General features: G+C 35.5%; 2 protein-coding genes across 3 annotated transcripts; one reads left to right on the top strand and one right to left on the bottom strand.

Annotated features, from left to right (window-relative positions):
• Positions 1-990: 990 nt before the first annotated feature.
• LOC120269039 (ultraviolet-B receptor UVR8-like) lies at positions 991-6,296 on the top strand. The gene is given in 12 exon segments (XM_039276330.1): positions 991-1,387; positions 1,858-1,931; positions 2,020-2,104; positions 2,299-2,403; positions 2,509-2,742; positions 2,853-3,089; positions 4,092-4,135; positions 5,465-5,647; positions 5,723-5,813; positions 5,922-5,965; positions 6,049-6,057; positions 6,059-6,296. Coding segments are annotated over 12 exon segments (1,476 nt in total). The 5' UTR covers positions 991-1,131; the 3' UTR covers positions 6,173-6,296.
• Positions 6,297-6,457: 161 nt separating this feature from the next.
• On the bottom strand, positions 6,458-12,773 carry LOC120269038 (transcription factor LHW-like). Of its 2 annotated transcripts, XM_039276328.1 has the most exons (12): positions 12,522-12,773; positions 12,295-12,436; positions 11,457-12,138; positions 10,476-10,679; positions 9,991-10,069; positions 9,854-9,895; positions 9,662-9,721; positions 8,193-9,383; positions 7,856-7,957; positions 7,304-7,450; positions 7,068-7,193; positions 6,458-6,686 (listed from the first exon to the last, which is right to left on the bottom strand). In XM_039276328.1, exons 3-12 carry the CDS (start codon positions 11,555-11,557, stop codon positions 6,597-6,599), a joined length of 2,142 nt encoding a protein of 713 aa, XP_039132262.1. In that variant the 5' UTR covers positions 11,558-12,138; positions 12,295-12,436; positions 12,522-12,773; the 3' UTR covers positions 6,458-6,596. The 2 variants fall into 2 exon arrangements, with proteins under 2 accessions (XP_039132262.1, XP_039132263.1); XM_039276329.1 differs by lacking the exons at positions 12,295-12,436; positions 12,522-12,773 and adding an exon at positions 12,198-12,259.
• Positions 12,774-17,977: the final 5,204 nt, after the last annotated feature.

The raw sequence follows: 17,977 nt of genomic DNA, 5'->3' as shown, positions 1-17,977 counted from the left end.
CCTCTCTGGCCGAGACTTGCCCCGTTGGATCATGAAATTATTTTCAGATTTTGGTTTTAATTTCTAATTTAGTTTTCTGTTTTGTTTATTTGTATTGTCTTCTTCTGGGTTTCTTAGTGGGTTTGTTTGTATTGTTTTGCTTCTTGGTTTGTAATCCCTAAACGCTTTGTATTTTTCCTTCTAATCAATAAAATCAGCTCTCTGAGCTCTTTCTCCCATCCTTATCAATCTTTGCTTCACTAGCGTCTATCAAACGTTTCTTCTCAGGTGAAATTCATAAATGGTCCCCTTACCCATGTTTATCTTTATATTTTAATGCATTCGTCTTTTGATCCTTAAACTAAATAAATATGTGTATTTTAAAAAATTTCAACAACATAATTTAATAGATTAAAGTAAAAAGTAAATTTTCTTAAAACAAAAATTTGGATTTGATATTTTGGTATGTTTCATGACAAAACTTTCACCTAAAAATGTTAACCAATCATATTCAATCACCATCCAAGAAACCCCACCAAACATCCTCCGAACTATATTTCTTCTCATCATTTGTCACAATAAATATAAAGAATCTTTTTCGGACAATTAACACCACTTAGCTTCAATCTTTCAGTGCCCCTTTACTCACCATATATGTTTATGTATTTATATATTTATATATATGTATAAATAATATTCTCCGAATTTTAAATTTATTTAAAATTCTTACAAAATAATAATGATGCCACGTGGCGCAATCCTAGCCATCAAAGTGATTGAAAAAAAAAAAGAAAAGTGAACGGGTGTCAGAATCGTAGAGGTGTGGACCAAGGATGCCTCCAAAAACTTCAAATGGGAGAGGTCCTTCCAGAAGCTTCGTTCCTCTTCCTGGCCAGAACTCTTCAGTGCTGATCTACCGGCTATCCGTGCGCCACGTGTCCGGATCCTCCACGTGTGCATCCTACGTGGCGTGCGCCACTCCCTTGTATTTGATTTCCTATTCTCAGTTTCTCGAGAGAAAGAATCAAAGAGATCAGAAACGAAAGAAGGGTTTTCATTTTCTCGTTTTCATTTTTCCGTTTTTCGTTTTCGTTTTTCGAATTTTTGAATTTTGAGAAGAAGAGGGTGGGAAGTGTAAAAAGGATAGGGCCGATGAACGGAGGAGGAGGAGGAGGAGGAGAAGGAGGAGAGGAAATGGAGGAAGATGGGAAGGATGCGAGGAAGGGGAAGGAGATGGAGGTGGACAAGAAGAAGGCGGTGCTCATGTGGGGGTACCTTCCCGGAGTCTCGTTGCAGAGGTCGCCGCTTCTTTATCCCGTCGCCGTGCCTTTGCCTGGTTCACCGATCTCCGGGGACTCTTGGAAGGACGTTTGTGGTGGTGGTTGCGGTTTCGCTATGGCGATCTCAGGTTTCGTTTCGCTTCCGATCTTGGAACCTTTTTGCTTTTTCCTTTGTTTGAGTGATTCGTGATGTTTAGGGTTTTTTGATCTCTTGGTTGGAGATGGGTTCTTCTTTATATTTTTAATGATTTTTTTCTTCTTAGGAATTTCTCGATTGGTTTGCGTTTGATTTTCTTTTTTGGTTTAATTCAGGTTTTTTTGTGTGTATATTTTTTTCCTAGTGTTTTTCTGGGATGATATCGGGGAATTATCAAAAGAAATGGTTGGATTTTGATCGATTTAACGTCTTTAATTATTGCAGTGTTGGAGTGTGTTGTACTTTTTATTTTATTTTTGTGAAATGTAGCCATGGAGTGTTTTTGGCCAGTGAATGTTTGGGATATGGATTTTTTTATCTGAATGTATAAAACCTCTGAAAATTAGTTCAAAGTGTACTTGATGTTACTAATTCACACTGTGTTCTTCTTTGTTCTAATAGAATCAGGGAAGCTCCTTACATGGGGTTCAACAGATGATATGGGCCAAAGTTATTTGACTGCAGGGAAGCATGAGGTACTGATATCAATTTAGTGAGGTTTCACCCAATTGATAAATTTCACATTTTGATCAATTTGATCTGCATTACCCTCTGTTTACTCAGGAAATTCCGGAGGCTTATCCACTTCCTACTCAAGTAGCTGTAGTGAAGGCTGCTGCTGGGTGGGCTCACTGTGTTGCAGTTACAGGTGAACTTTCAGAGTTAAGAGAATTAAGATTGAATTTTTTTTTTCTGAATGTTTTTCTATAGATGCACATTTATCTGGGAGAATTAGAGATGGATGTAATAGATAAGAGTTCATTGTATAAATTCATAAGTGGAAAAGTAAGAGCAACATTGTAATATATTTTAATTATTATTATTATTATTCTCTTGAATTAGCTCATGGAGATGCCTACACTTGGGGCTGGAAGGAGTGTGTACCATCTGGGAGGGTCGTTGTAGACCAAACCATGGGTGAGGCTGTTGAAAAGGATGAAAAAGAAGGTAGGCCTTCAGTAATTCAAGACAATTTTGGTTAATTCTTTTTCTACCTTGATTGCAACGACAGTTTCCTTCTGATGGATGTAACAAATGAGAAAAGCATTACAGTGAAATCCAGGTCAAATGTTTCTAGAGCTACTGGTGGACCTGTATCAAGTAGTGAAACTAGAGGTGGAGAGGAAAGTGCAAAGAGGAGAAAGTTATCTTCAGCTAAACAAGGGCAAGAAAGCTCAACATCTGGGGATGAAAATCTTTCAGCACCACCATGTCTTGTAACTCTCAATTCTGGCGTGAGGATCACTGCAGTAGCTGCTGGTGGACGTCATACACTGGCCTTGTCTGGTATTCTACTTCACTTTTGATTCAGAGATTTGTGGACAGATTGTCTGACCGTCATTGAGAAGATCTTATATGAAGGCATGCTTATGTGTTCTCTTTCCCCAAAGTTGCAGATGTAGGCCAAGTTTGGGGTTGGGGCTATGGAGGGGAAGGACAGCTTGGCTTGGGTTCACGTATCCGCTTGGTGTCCTCTCCTCATCCTGTCCCTTGCATTGGATTGGGTGTTTATGGAAGAGATCGTTCAGCAGCTATTAAAAGGAACAGCAGTTCTGATGAGCAGGTTTTCATGGGCATTGGAAACTATGTCAAGGCTATTGCTTGCGGAGGACGTCACAGCACTGTAATTACTGGTTAGTATCTTATTGGTTGGCTCCTATGTTTGATTGCATTGCTTTTATAATTTAAAATCCTCTTTTGAAATGTGGTGAAAAATTTTTTATGCAGTATTCTGGAGTGAGAAATAGCTGAAAAACTTCTAATTCTTATATAATTAACTCTTTGAGATAAGCTTAATTTGGGCCTACTTGACATGCTTATGAAAATAGACTTGTAACTTACAAGCTCCAAAATTTTAGTTTTGTGAAGGTACCAAATTTGCTTGGTTTATAAAATAAGCACTTATTGGAGGAACAATCTCATCCTAATGCTTATCGTAAGTGTTTCTGCCATTCATGTTATTTTTTTTCTCTCCAAAAGTGCACCAAGTTACTGGCTTATGAGAAAAGAAAAGCCAAATTTCTCCATAAAAATAGCACCTCTTGGATAAATCATCACTTAGACCTATATTTTAAAAGCACGTCCAAGAAAGCCCTTAATTTTCTTGGTTGTAGAGCCTTGCTAAGCCGATGTTGCTGAAAATTCTATACACCATGTACCTGAAGGATATTGAGAGATTGATCCTGTATACAACAGCTGCTGTCTTTATTATAACATCACCAAACCTACCGTGCACCGGTCATGATGCTCAATACAGTGAGTGACAAACAACAGTTCCATTTGTAATGTATACTATAGGATGTAAGGCAACTATATGCCAAAGATTTTCAAAACTGGTGCTCATAGAGGACTAACAGAAACGCAATTGAAATTATACGTATATCAAAATCAGAAGAGACTAGTCCATTAAGTGTTTTGAACCTGTTAGTGCTTGAAGTGGAATTGTATCTTAGGATTACTAGGCATCACAAGCAAGAAGGATTTGAAAGGATCATTTTGACCATCAGTTAGTCCCTAATGGGAGTTCACATAATCTCTAGGATAAAAGGGTTCACATGTCCTTCATTCATGTCATAGTGTTTTTGATGCTTGATGGCTTCCAATGCGGCTCTAGTTATTGTTTTATTTGCTTTCAGATGCCGGAGCACTACTGACTTTCGGTTGGGGACTTTATGGCCAGGTGAGTTTCCTCTCTCTCCCTTCTGTGCCCATGCATTTGGAGAGCATGACTAACAGTCATGATGCTTTTGTAGTGCCTGCATGACTTTGATTTAACTACCAGCAGAATTCAGTGGCATATTTCCCTTCAAAAAATTGTTATTTTGTTTAGGCCATTTATGATTATAAATTGCTTCTACTGTATGAGTTGATGTCATGATTTCATCTTATTTTCACCATTGGTTTGTTAGTTGTTAGTTAGCAAAGTTGATGTTCTTTTTAATATGCAAAATGCTACTTGCTTACTTTCTTTTCATGTTGAAGGTAGGTTTTCTTCAAGCAACTTAAATTCTGATAATGCCTGTGAGATGCTTTTTTATCTTCTTAGGTAGCAATTATATGATACTTTATTAGGAATATGTAGAAATCTCAATAGACCATGTTCAGCATACATATTTTATCACCATCCAATTTGCATTTTGGTCAAGGAGAAATTAAATTACAAGAACTGTCATCATTTTCTGAAGTCCTTGGCAATTTCAATCCCCCACTCTTCTGAGTTGGGCCTATGACATCCATGACTAAGTTGTTGATTATGGCATATATTTATTCAAACAAACATCATTTTGATGGTTCTATCCTCTCCTCATTTCAAATTTCTAAAGGCAAATTGCAATTACAAACTAGCTTAACGCTTTTTTGTTGATTAGAGACCTACATTTTGTCTAGAATTAATGATTAGAAAACTCTGCTGTGTGTTTGTAATTATTATTTTACATTAGTCAATGAGTCAAAGCCTATTACATTCCCTCTTGCTTCCATTAATTCCATGAATTATCATTGTGCAAATTATTTGATTCTGAACCCTTCCTGTTCAACCCACTTGTATTTCTGATTCTCACTACCTGTGTAGTGTCAGCATTGGTGTGTACACTCACATTTTTCATGCTTCTTTCCTTGAATATCTTTTTGTTTGCTCACTCTAGTTTCTAAGTGAGAGATCATATGGAATAAAAAATTTCTTGTTATGAATTTCTTCCATTACTTGTGAACAAAAAGGAGTGCTGTTCTTTGTTTGTAATCCTTGAACTTGCCATACTTTGCATATATCCTTCCGAATTGGCTTGAGATCTTCCAGAATATTAACAGCTCTCCAGGATTAACATGTAGGAATTGTAGAAAAGATGGAGAAAAAGCACAATATAATGTTCAAGCTGAGGTTTCTCTATAACATGGGATATCACCTCCCATTCTACTCTTTTTTTGTAATTTTATATATTACTTCTCCGAAAATCAACTCACTATGCTTCTATGTTTTTCTTCATCTTCTCCCTGACCTTTGTTGGTCTAGTGTGGGCAAGGAAGCGTAGATGATGAGCTGAGTCCGAAATGTGTCACCGCTCTTCTCGGCATCAAAATCAAAGGGGTTGCTGCTGGCCTTTGGCACACACTTTGCATCTCTGCCGACGGTGATGTATACGCCTTTGGCGGAAACCAGTTCGGGCAGCTAGGAACCGGCACTGATCAAGCCGAGGTTTACGATAATGGTCTCATTAATACTGTTCTCCGTGCCAACCTGTTTCGATAACTGATTTTATTTTGCATGCAGACTCTGCCGAAACTCCTGGACGTGCCATGTTTGGAGAACAAGAATGCAAAGATAATCTCTTGCGGCGCACGTCACAGTGCCATTACCACAGGTATGCTCGTGCGCATATGTTGTGACTACAACATCAAAACTTTGAAAATTCTATTCTAGATGAAGTTACTAATCGGCTATTTTCATCTCCGGAAACAATAAATATCAGACGAGGGAGAGGTGTTCTGCTGGGGTTGGAACAAGTATGGCCAGGTATGATCTTCCGGCATTTTCGATTCAGTTGTGATGTATACAAAAACAGACTTGAATGTGAGTATTTTGCTTTACATACACAGCTTGGCCTCGGGTGATGCTATCGATCGGAGCCTACCGACCCAGGTACAAATAGACAACTGGTTCCCTACTAATATCTCCTGTGGCTGGTGGCATACGTTGTTGCTTGCCGAAGCTCCGACCTGAAGCTCTTAGACCCTCACACAGTTTTGTTAGTAGGATTGATAGCATACTATGTATGTATACATCATGCACATGCCTGAATTCATTTTTTTATGAAATCTAAATATGTTGCATTGTGTACTATCAACTTATGCTGTGATCTTTTATTCTACCAGTCATGTCTATATTTATATGTATATATATATACATAAATTTATCTGTGTGGGAACTTAATTGATATGCTTGGACAATTGTTTGCATGCTTGAAAAACAGTTAGAGCAAGCTTGTCTTAAACTTGATACAGTGGATGGTAACAATACATGACATGAAATTAAATCACAACCCCAAATAAAAGGTTTTGTTTATAACATAAGTTACATAAGAAATATAACCAACAAAGTCATCAAGAGCACACATTGTTCTACAGCACCTGCAAAGCTTTCACATTCACATAATCGGAGTGTCGGAAGGAACGTTCCGCTGCAATAGTCTCATTAGCGGCAAAAGAATATCCAGTCTGTGGAAACCTCTTGAGGTCTTTTAAAAAACAGTTTCAGTTTCTATGCAAGAGTCAAATTAGAATGAAAAAGGTTAATTTTCTCATATAACCTTTTGTCTTATGCATTTATTACAATTTAACATTTATTTTAACTATAATTAAATAAAAAATCTCAATATTATCTATTTCTATCCTTAATAAACTTCCATCATACAACTAATTGAGGATGCGCAAAATGAAGAAAATAACCTCACTATATAAAGATATTTTGATCAATTGCAAAGAATAATAATATAGGTATTATTTATCAAATATTGATAAAAATAAATATTAGATTACCATATGAACATAAGATGGAGGAGGGATAACCTAAATGAAAAATCATGAGACTCACTCAGTTGTCTCTGTGTTTCACTTACCTCAACAATGAAGTGTGCCCAAAGCTCCTCCGACTTGTTTTTCAGAACTCCTTTCAGGATGGTCAGCCGCATGCTTCTAATGACTTGGGCAATCTCTAGAAATAGACCATATTCACTGCATAGCATCTGAATATATATATATATATATAATAATGTTTAGCTTTACCAAAAACATGGTTTATTTCATAAAAGAAAAGGATTGATATACATGACCAAACAGTAATATGCCAAGTTACCTCCACAAGTATATGGCCTGGCTGGTCTAGGTTTTCAATGATCAATGGGAACTGTTTGGATGTCCTTCCCAATTGGCATGCCAAGCTGACTTGGTCCTGGTGAGTTTGAGCTGTCGACAAACATGAATCCGCGTCTTTAACCTGTGCCTGTGTTTTGTTTTTATCACCACAAAGTTTACATTATTAATAATTACATGAGTTTTTCCACAAGGTAAGTGCTACAAGTTCCATGACAGGTTATAAGAATTATGCATGGGTACATCACTGCGATAGAATGCACTGATAGAGGTGGCAATTATGAATCTATGATATCATATGTGAAGCAGGGATGATGAAACTGGTCATGTGTAGCAAAATACCAAATATCCAGATAGAGCGAATCCTTAAAAACCTAATATGGTATGACTTGTCTTCTTGTCATTCAAGGAACGGGTATCTCGCTAAGCTAACAGTGAAGAAACAAACATTTCTACAAGTCTAATATTATCTCGAGTAGCTTTTACTATAAAAAGAATTCTGGATATTGTGCGCATAGCATAGATGATACAGTACCTTTGAATACGAGCAGTGCTGCAATTTTTCAGTTTGGCTGGAGAGATTTTTAAGGAAGAGCATGTGCTTCACAGTCCGATCCAACAATGCATCAATGCTGCACTATATTGCACAAGAAACGGAAATTAGGACATATTTCAATGCCTGATTCATATCATTATAGATAGATAGATAAAAAGTTCCATCACGGTGATTCTACAATGTGCTATTGACTGAAAACATGATTATTGTTATCAATGATCCATAATCATTGATAAAGGTCAGAGGCCATGGATAATTGAAACTTTTAACTGCTTGTACTACAGAAAGGAATGCAAAAGTAGAAAAGAGAATTTACTTTAGATCCATTTGGAATAAGCTCTCGTAGCTCCTTAACTCGATCCTGGATTAACTGTCTGTCTCGTGGTCTTGGCTTATGTAAATCATTGTTTTTCCCTCTTCTTTTGGCTATAGGATGCAATTTTGCTGTCCCTTTTTTCTGGTGCCCATCATTGCTAAAAATATTACTGTCGTTCGATGAATACCGCCTGGGAGAATCCATCAAACCATCAAAGGGGCCAGCTGCACCATTTACATGTGCAAGCATCTGTGAAATGTCAAATCTCAAAGGATCAATTTCTGCTTTGCACTGAGTTAGACAGGAATCTGAAAGCTTCTCTGATGAGCTGCTATATGATTTTGTACATCTCGATGTCTCAGATGAACCATCATCTGAACCACAACGTGTATGGGTCATTACAGCATCTAACAGAAGTCCTGTGTCATTGCCATTGGCCAACCATGCCTTAGATTCCTCAATTATGGTTTCATATTTAGCAGGTGTGCAATTCGATTGAGCAGTCTTTGATGATGAAATATTCCAGGTATGGTCAGCATGCTGCTCTAGGGAACCCGACCCAAGTGCTTTGTGCAGCTCACAGTAAGTTGGGAAGCTCAAGAGTTGATCATCATCTATCATAGTACCAGCTTCAAAGTTCTTCCATAATGTTTCATCAAACATATTTTCAGCAAAAGAAATATCATTGGCATCATGTGAAAGATAACTGTTATCCGGTAAGTTCATACTGATTTGTGTGATTTCTTCCTCACATAGATGATGATCAAAAAAAGCATTGTTAGGATCAACCAGTAATTCTCCGTAGATTATCTTCCATATACTTTCCTCCTCACGAGGTTTTTCATTCATTTCCATTACCTGGGCTGTTACAATTTGATGTGGAAAATCATCCTCAGGAGCAAACAGAGGATAAAAATGATGATCACTAGAAATCATCTCATCCCCATTCTTTTGGCCACTATCAATAGCCATGAAATCCCTCCCCCAGGACTGCTGAGACTGTATAGGATTAGGTAAGTTGCCAATCAAAGAAGAAGGTGATAACAGATTCTCAACCAAACATTCCTTCACTGATGACAAAGGATTAACATGACCCAATCTCAGGGCCATGTCACTGCAAGCCCCTGCATTATGTTGAAATATACTGAAGGAATCCTTTATATAAGCCACCACATTCAAATCTTCCTCAACCTGATGCATGACAGTGAACAAGATAAGAGAACTAAGCAACAATCAGAAAGTAAATGAGCTAATACCTTCAAACAAAGAAGAAAGGAAGAAAGAATTCATGATAAAAGAAAGAAAAGTCAAGAAACCAGCATACATGCAGAGAAGAGATCTGAAAGTCAAAGCATGGAATATTACTATACCGCACTGAATATCCTACCTCAAAAGAACATCATAAATAAAGAGTCCAACAACAAAAATGAACACTTAAAAATCATTCAGTTATTAGAGTTCAGACCCACCATATCTAATGAACCAAGCTGCACAACCCCAAGCGGAATAACTGGTACAAGCAGAACAGTCTGCAAAATATGAAATGGTGTTAATATATTTACTAAAAATAAAAATTGTCTCCAACAGATGGTTTCACAGGATAAAACTTCTCATCTTAGATGTCATAAATTGCCAATTCCCATATTGACATGTTTATGTACCTTGATACCTGCTGCAAATTGAAGCTGCCATTCTGGAGGGTACTGCAAGTGATGCCAAGCACAGAAGGGTTTATTTAAAATATAAACACAATAATAATCAAGCTAACGTATGCAACTTTCAGAAGTAGTTAGCTCACATCTGACAGTATCTCCGAGTTAAGCTCAGAAGCAGCAATCCAAACATGGTTGTCTGCTGATTGCCTTTTACAAAGAACCCTGCAGATAAGTGAACGTCAAGTTCATTCAAACGAAGGCACAAGTTATCTAGCTAAACAAATCTTATGTAGGCAATTGCAGCAGAGTATACTACCATCAATGTATCTGATTATTATGTATGTTCCAGTAAGTGTGACATTAGTTAGAATGCCATTTTGACAATAAGAATATTCATATGTAACAAAGCTGGACTAACATTGCTGATAACATAAATGGCTCTCTTTTTCAAGAATCAAGGGACCTGAATTGGTAATATATATTGTAAAGCTTGAACTATAATTACAGCAAAAACGACAAGCATGATGGATATGGTTAAGTACAAAAAATCAGTAGAAAACCTGATTAAACAGAAAGAGAAACCCTGGGAATTAAACAAATATTTCACTCATTAGGAGGGAAGTCATACCCTTCTCCAATTGCATATGAATCATGTGATATGCCTGCCATTGCAATATGAGTAGGGCATAGTATAAGTTTTCCGCTTGCGATGTCCATTTTACAGCAAAAATATGTGGTCCCAAATTTACCACTCAGGACCCCATGATCTAAAGCATTTCTAACATAAGCAACTGATTTTCCGTTGTCAATATAGCCATCTTCCCAGGTAAGCCTGAAAAGACAACCAAGCAGAAGACTGTAATTTTAGATTTCTTCATACTTCTTGCAGATACAGTTGATATATTACAACAATCATTTGATATTATTCAAACCTCCTTAAAGTAAACAATGGTCAATACTCAAAGAATACAGTGAAAATTTTGTTTTAGGCACAAAATCGTCAACCAAATTACCACAGATACACCCAACACTAAATTTATTTCAAAAATCTGGAAGAACATACAAAGACTTGGGCCTAGCATGCTCATTGTGTCAAATGATAAATATTTTATTAACACATTTGAAATACTCAAAACAAAGTTAAACCAAGTAAATATTATTGTCTCAAACGATACTTTATTTTCTTCTTCTTCTTTTTTTAACAATACCATGTAACCTTACCTAAATATGTGGGAACAACATTCAATCCGAGTAAAACCTATTCTGAAAATCAAAAGCTACTGATCTGCTTGATTTCAAACAACTGATACAAAAACAAGAAACCCATGTTGTCAGCACACAGGCTTCTTAATGTTTAAATCCCAGCAGCATCAAACAAGTAACTTTAGCCATAGAGTAAAATGATTCAATGAAATTAATGCAAACTAGATGCATGTGAGAGATTATAAACTAAGTTTTCTCAAATGAGCACATTGGTCCCCAGTTGGTGCCGCCAACTTTTGTTTTAGCTAATAAAGAAAAAAAAAATTTAACTGATCAACATAAACCAGAAAATGATGTATATTCGTAAGTAAAAGCACAAAGTGGAGATGAAACGGATGGAACTCACAAGTCACTCCGGTTCTTAAGCTTCCAAAATACTGCATATATCCATGGCTTGTCATGACACAAGGCCCTTAACTTTTGCCTAACTGCAGTAGTAGCCACCATTCTCTTATCTTGAACAATACCTTCTGGGAACAACTTCAACTACAACAAGCTAAACCCCAGAAACACCGATCTCTAACTTCCTCTGTAAGAGCCACGTCCTGCTTGCTCCTGTCGTAAACCAGCTCTGCATTTTATTGGTGGACCAGTTGAACCAAGAAGCAAAAAGCCCATCACTCTCCTACGGTTCTCCGTGGTTAACCTCGACTAAATACTGATGTCACAAATCAAGAACTGGAGTTTGCAAGGAAAGCAGCAGCTTAGAAAACACAGGACGCCCTAAACGACATAGCCATGAAACCCTTGATTTACTTATACACAAAAACCAACCAAATTCAGGTCCTATCCCAGAAGCTTTCACCAGATATATATAGAAATCTAGTCTGACCTTGATCTCCAATTTTTCTTTTACAGTGAGACCACAACCACAACCACTCAATCAATAACTAATCATTTTCTTTTCCAAAATATAGTCGCTTCAAATGGGACTAATCTCCCCAAATTTTTCAAGTGGCAACATTCTTGCTACTAGGGTTTGCCTAATAAAAATCAACAAGTGATCACTCCCGATAGCTCAAAGATACCTGCAATCAGTTCCAAGTCACAAAAAATAAAAAAAAAAAATAAAAAAAAAATCAAGAACCTGTTGTTCCGCAATAATTAAAGCGCTGAAAGTAGGTTATCATCACGACTAAACGACCAATACACAGAAAAAAGAAAATTGCAAAATCTACGCTTACCCCCACAATCTCTGATCTAAAGCCTTTTCTCTAGACACTGATTTCCAGATCAGCTGCTATTTATCTCTCGTGAGATCAGCCAAATCAAGCCACAAAACAAAGATGCGATCCTCGCTGGAGGAGTTATTCAACAGACGACCTTCTAAAAAATACAAAAAAAAATGAAAAATAAAAAATAGCCTTGCTTATTGCCCTTTGCTTGTCAAATGAAATCTTTCACTCTGCACCTTGGTATTTTGAGAAATCATATGTGACTCGGTCCACAATTCTTGACTTTTCATTAAGAACCCTGGTTTACTTTTTAGGCCACTGAGAAGTGGACAACAAGGCAACAACCACTCCCTGGATTTTTTCGCATTCTCCCCTTAACCTCTCTGCAATTTGCCAGTAGTTTTTATTAAGAGTTGGATGATAATCATTGAATGGCTTTCAAGTCCGTGATGGAGACTGGTTAATATTTAAATGGCTGGAATCACACAAATAATAGTGAGAAGTAATACAATCTCAGGGCTCCTGTGGAGAGTTGAGATTCCATATCAATTTTTCAGGCAAATGATTAGCTTTTTCTTTGAAAAACTAGGGGGGAGGTGAATTCATGCATGGCCAGAGTCAGAGACATAGTTATGCGTTCAAGTATAATGAGAAGATTTTCTTTTCCCTGAATAGCTGGTTCTGTCGGCCACTCTACCAGTGAAAGGATTGAACTCTTGAAAGGTCATCTAAGAAAAAGAGAAATTACATATAATTAAAATCAATACATCATAATCAATTCAATACATATATATATATGCTGAAATTATGTCTGCAGCAATGCCACAATCAATGATTTTAGATTAATTCCTGACTTGACAAGCCAAAAAAAATACGGATGATGACAAAGTTTGAGAGAGACAAGTTGCTACTACTATCAACAAAATAGATGTCAATATATGGACAAGTAAACGGGGTTGAATTTGGACTTTAAATTTTTAAATAAACAAAGAATGGATCTATCTAAAAATTTTAGGTTTGAGCTCTTAAACAAACTTGAGCTCAGACCTGCTTAGCAGTTAGCAGTTGGGAAGCTCCTGATCACTTGGCATTGACCCTGGAACTATATCAACAACAATTGATTACATTACTTGCCGCACATGATCACCATCATACAATTGTCAATGTTTCCTCTTTATTTTGGAAGGGCAAGAAACCAAATTTTGGCTATCAGAGTTGGTGACTGGGTGGGATGATTGGTTCCCTCACTTAATATCAACTTTTAATGGATTTTTCTATAATAATAAGTTTACAAAATCCATTTGTCACCTAATATTTTTTTATTAAGATAATATGAGGTGAATCACATCAACTCTTCACCTTTGCTAACATCAGTGTGATCTAATTCATTGAATATTGGCAGTGGTAGTCATTTTCAATTGAAATACAGTTTCATACATCCCAGTCATGCCATCACTAGTTTTATTCAGAAAAATAAGAACTGCAATTAAATAGAACCGTCCATTTGTACTCATGAAGAAAATCAACTATGGGACGTCACAAATTGATTAGGAGAGCTATCATTCACTTCGTGCTGGCTCTTGAGTTTAATCAAAATTGCCAGTAGTTAAATCATGCAGTCGTCGTCCACCAAAAATGTCTGACACAATAAATTTTAAAAAAAAAAAAATCGAAGGGGAGGTTAAGTGAAGGAATATAAAATTTGATGGCCAAAGACAGTTTGTTTTAGTCTTATGGTAGTTCAATTACCAACTACTCGTTTGATTTAATGTGTGATTTCCACCTACAATTGGATTAGTCTATAAGAAAAACCTATAACATGTCTTTTTTTCTTAATTTGCAGAAAAACCATATCTACTTCGAGTATATGAGTCTTGGAATTCATGTCAAAAGCAAGTGAGTCAAGTAACAGCCACAAAGTGAAGTAAAAGAAATTCACATGATAAGTCGAGTAACTTCACCATTATCTCACGTATGGCTGCTCAGCATCCAGCCCAGCTGCTAGTCCTGCTAACAACCCTCAGTTCAATCATTGAAGTGATGAACGCTGAGGTCTTTGAGTTTGATGGCCCACTAATTGGTTCCAAATTCTTCAAAGGTATGAAGTTTAAAAAGCTCCTTTACCCAAAAAAAAACAAGTTGTGAGGGGGCAACAAAACAACATATAGTAAATATCATATCAACAAAGAGAGTTCACATTTATTTGTTAAAAAACATCATAAGATAAGAAATATTACAACGAAGTACCTAGCTCACAAGACAGCTTCAGAGTTGGTAGTTCAACATTTTATAGCAAAGAAGATCAGAAGTTTCCTTACAGGATATAAGATGAACATAATTTATAAGGACAAAAGAAACATAGTAATCACTCGTCAATAGAGAGTCTGATTTATAATTAAGGGACCTGTGAAGTTCATGAAACACATACAGTTAGCTTCACTGCCTTCCAATCAAAGGTGCTCCACTTACAATTCTGAAAAGAACACGCACCATCAGGTTTAAAATAGCTGTAAACAAGCATGCATAAGAAGTGCTAACAGCACATTACATTAATAAGGAGCACTAGTCATTTCCTCATGCATAAATGGAGATATAGAATAGAATAAATATTAAGGGAGAAATATTTTTCACAGAAGATAAGTGGACAAACCACTATGATCGTTAAAATTAACAATACTTCACTCTCCGAATGAGACAGAAGTACATTAAAAGCAAACAACCAAATACTACAAGTGGCCAAAAGAAAAGGTACAACATTACATTTGGATGCACCTTTTCCACTTCCACCAATCCACAAAAACTTTAAAAAATAAGAATAATTATCTCCACTGAATCTGGGCACTTCTTTTGTGATCCTACCTCACAGAATGTGCTCATTGCAGTGACTCAGTCCTCATCTGAAGACATGACACTAGATAAGAAACACATGTGCCTAAAGTGCTCATCTCAAAGATGCTACTCATTTGGAAACATCAGAACACGCCAATCTCAACATCCATTTCCGTAAGCTATTGTTTGAATATCATCACCAACTTTGTTGCCCACCAATTTCATATACATAGAGTAGAGGTTTGCACACACTGAATAACTATGCTTGTTATAAATTAGTCATCTTTGTGAACATAATCCATTTGGCAAAACATCAACTACACATCAAGAAGCAATGAAGAAATCAAGATTCACAGAAATATTGCACATAAAACCCAAATATTATGTGATTACTGAAAGCATGAATCTTGAACTATATTCATCATCTGTCTCTTCAACAATGCTTGGATGGATTCATCACGAGAACAACAACAATAGTGATAACAATGTGAAGGAACTGAGTACCTGACTGCAATGAGCTGATCATCTGCTGATCATTTGCAGACGATGGCACTAGATCTTGGTAGCGATGAACTCCATCAGACCTCCATGAATCCCAGTATCAACTGACTGATTCGCCAGCAAAGATCATCGATCCCAATCTCACGATGATTGGTAGGGAATGCAAAACCATGGAATCCGGAGCACCACTGATCGATTTCTGGAGAAATATAGAGCTGAATCGGGGATCAATTGGGGGAATGGATAGGTCCATTTGGGGAGAAATGGTTCTTAGAGATGGAAAAATTCAAGGGGATCCATCTCCCGCCACTGCCCTAATTTTGATTTTTAATATCTAAGCGGGTAATGCTATTTTTAATTATTTATTTATTTATTTATAGGATTGTAGATAAACCGCCTTTTTATTAAAACTAATACAAACACATAAAGTAACACAAAAAAAAACAAGAATAAGATAAGACATTTAAAAATCGATATATCTTTGAGAGTGGAGCGAGACTAAAAAGCGGGAGAACAAAAGTGTTTTTGTCAAGTTACTAGGATCTAGAGTTCACTATGTAACCTATTCAGGACCTCTATGAGTGGTGAGCAAAAGGTCCAAAGTCAAAACTCTATTAATCGAGACTCTTTGACTGGGGCCTTGCAGGGTCTCGTATTGCATTTATCTAAATAAATAACGTAAGATCAGTTTTATATAAAATATAAGAGATAATGTGCATGAGAAAATACGGTTATTTATTTATTGTTGTTTATGTATTTGAAAAATATAAAAAAACTTATTTATCCCAGTAAAAATTTATTTCTATTTATTTATTTCTATAAAAAATTATTTGTTTATATACCTTTTTCACAAAATTATAATTATAATATTAATATTAATTATAAATTAACAAGAGGACTAACAATCATTATTTTATTTTATTTTGGTTTTTTTCAAATGCGACAAACGCAATGCTTAGCACGTGCAAATAATAAAAAAAAATTATCATTTGAGAGCACGATGATATACCGCAAACTCACTTCCATACTAGAGACTTTTTAATGACATTTTGTGTATGAAAAATCCCCCACAACCCCCACATAATATACATTTACCGCTATATGTTGGATGAGAATGAAATTTGAACATCAGTGTTGGATGAAATTTGAATATTTGACCTCTCACGTGAAAGTAAATGCTTTACCCATTGACAAGTTCAATGTTAATATAGTTCTTTTTTTTCATTTCTTATAAGAATAAAAAATTAATATATATATATATATATATATACAATATTGTGGGAAGGGGTAAAAAAAATTAATGATTACATTTTATATTTCTTGATATATATATTTTTGATAAATATAAATTTAAGTTTGCTATAAAAGGTAGTGACCCCCTAGAAGGTTAATTTCAATTGAAGGTATGGAAGCTAGTGGTTTTAATGTTTTTCCACGTTCTTATTTATTCACACATAGTTTCAAATAATTGAATGGTAAATTCGGTAGTGTTCCAAATCAAGGTGCCTTTAAAGTTTATATTCCTTGGTCTCACACACGGTTTTATCTCACCAAAGTCAATCACACGCGTGCAAATTGCAAAAGAACACATGAATTTGAACACTTATTCCACGTCATTTTATCATTCTAAAATTATATTATATATATATATATACACATGTGTCCACACACTGACATGTGTGCTATTATTCTTAGTGTTTTGAAATCGAATACATAAATCATTTTTATCTATGTTACTCTGTTCAGAAATTAAAAAAACTAAATTAATAAAACTTAGCTACATCATTTCTTAAAATTTTTTTAAATTTTTTTATGCTATATTTTTTTCGTGAAAATATATTTTTTTTTTTAAATGGAGTATCTGTCCATGTAAACTCCTAATCAATTGTTTTTATTTTACAAACACAATGTGTGGAATTGTAATGCTTACTATTAGCATTTTTTTTCATATATATGCATATATTCTTGTCAATGCATACATTACTCACAAGCATGTATATATATCTATGAAAATAATTGTTAATATTATTATGGTGATTTCCATATTGTTCTTTAGAAATAAGATTAATTAATATTTTTTTTTTTTTGATAAATTGGCACACAAGTAAAGTAGAAAACCACTAAGCTATATTTTGGTTCTTATTAATTAATGTTATGTCTCTCTCATAACTCAAATTATGTATATTACAAAAACAAAACAAAAAGTGTAGGTTAAATTACGTTACAAATTAGTCCATCCATTTAATGTTTAATATGCGGCACCCAAGCAAAGTCTAAATTGCCTTTTTTTTTTAAAAAAAATAAAACATATGTGTTAATGACACATTAATAAGAAAAAACAAAAATAATTTTTTAATAGCTT

The sequence above is a fragment of the Dioscorea cayenensis genome, chromosome 9, assembly GCF_009730915.1.
Source record: "Dioscorea cayenensis subsp. rotundata cultivar TDr96_F1 chromosome 9, TDr96_F1_v2_PseudoChromosome.rev07_lg8_w22 25.fasta, whole genome shotgun sequence".
In the NCBI taxonomy this organism is placed as follows: domain Eukaryota; kingdom Viridiplantae; phylum Streptophyta; class Magnoliopsida; order Dioscoreales; family Dioscoreaceae; genus Dioscorea; species Dioscorea cayenensis.
Note: the sequence above shows the minus strand (reverse complement) of the source record. Positions and strands in the feature narration are given on the sequence as shown.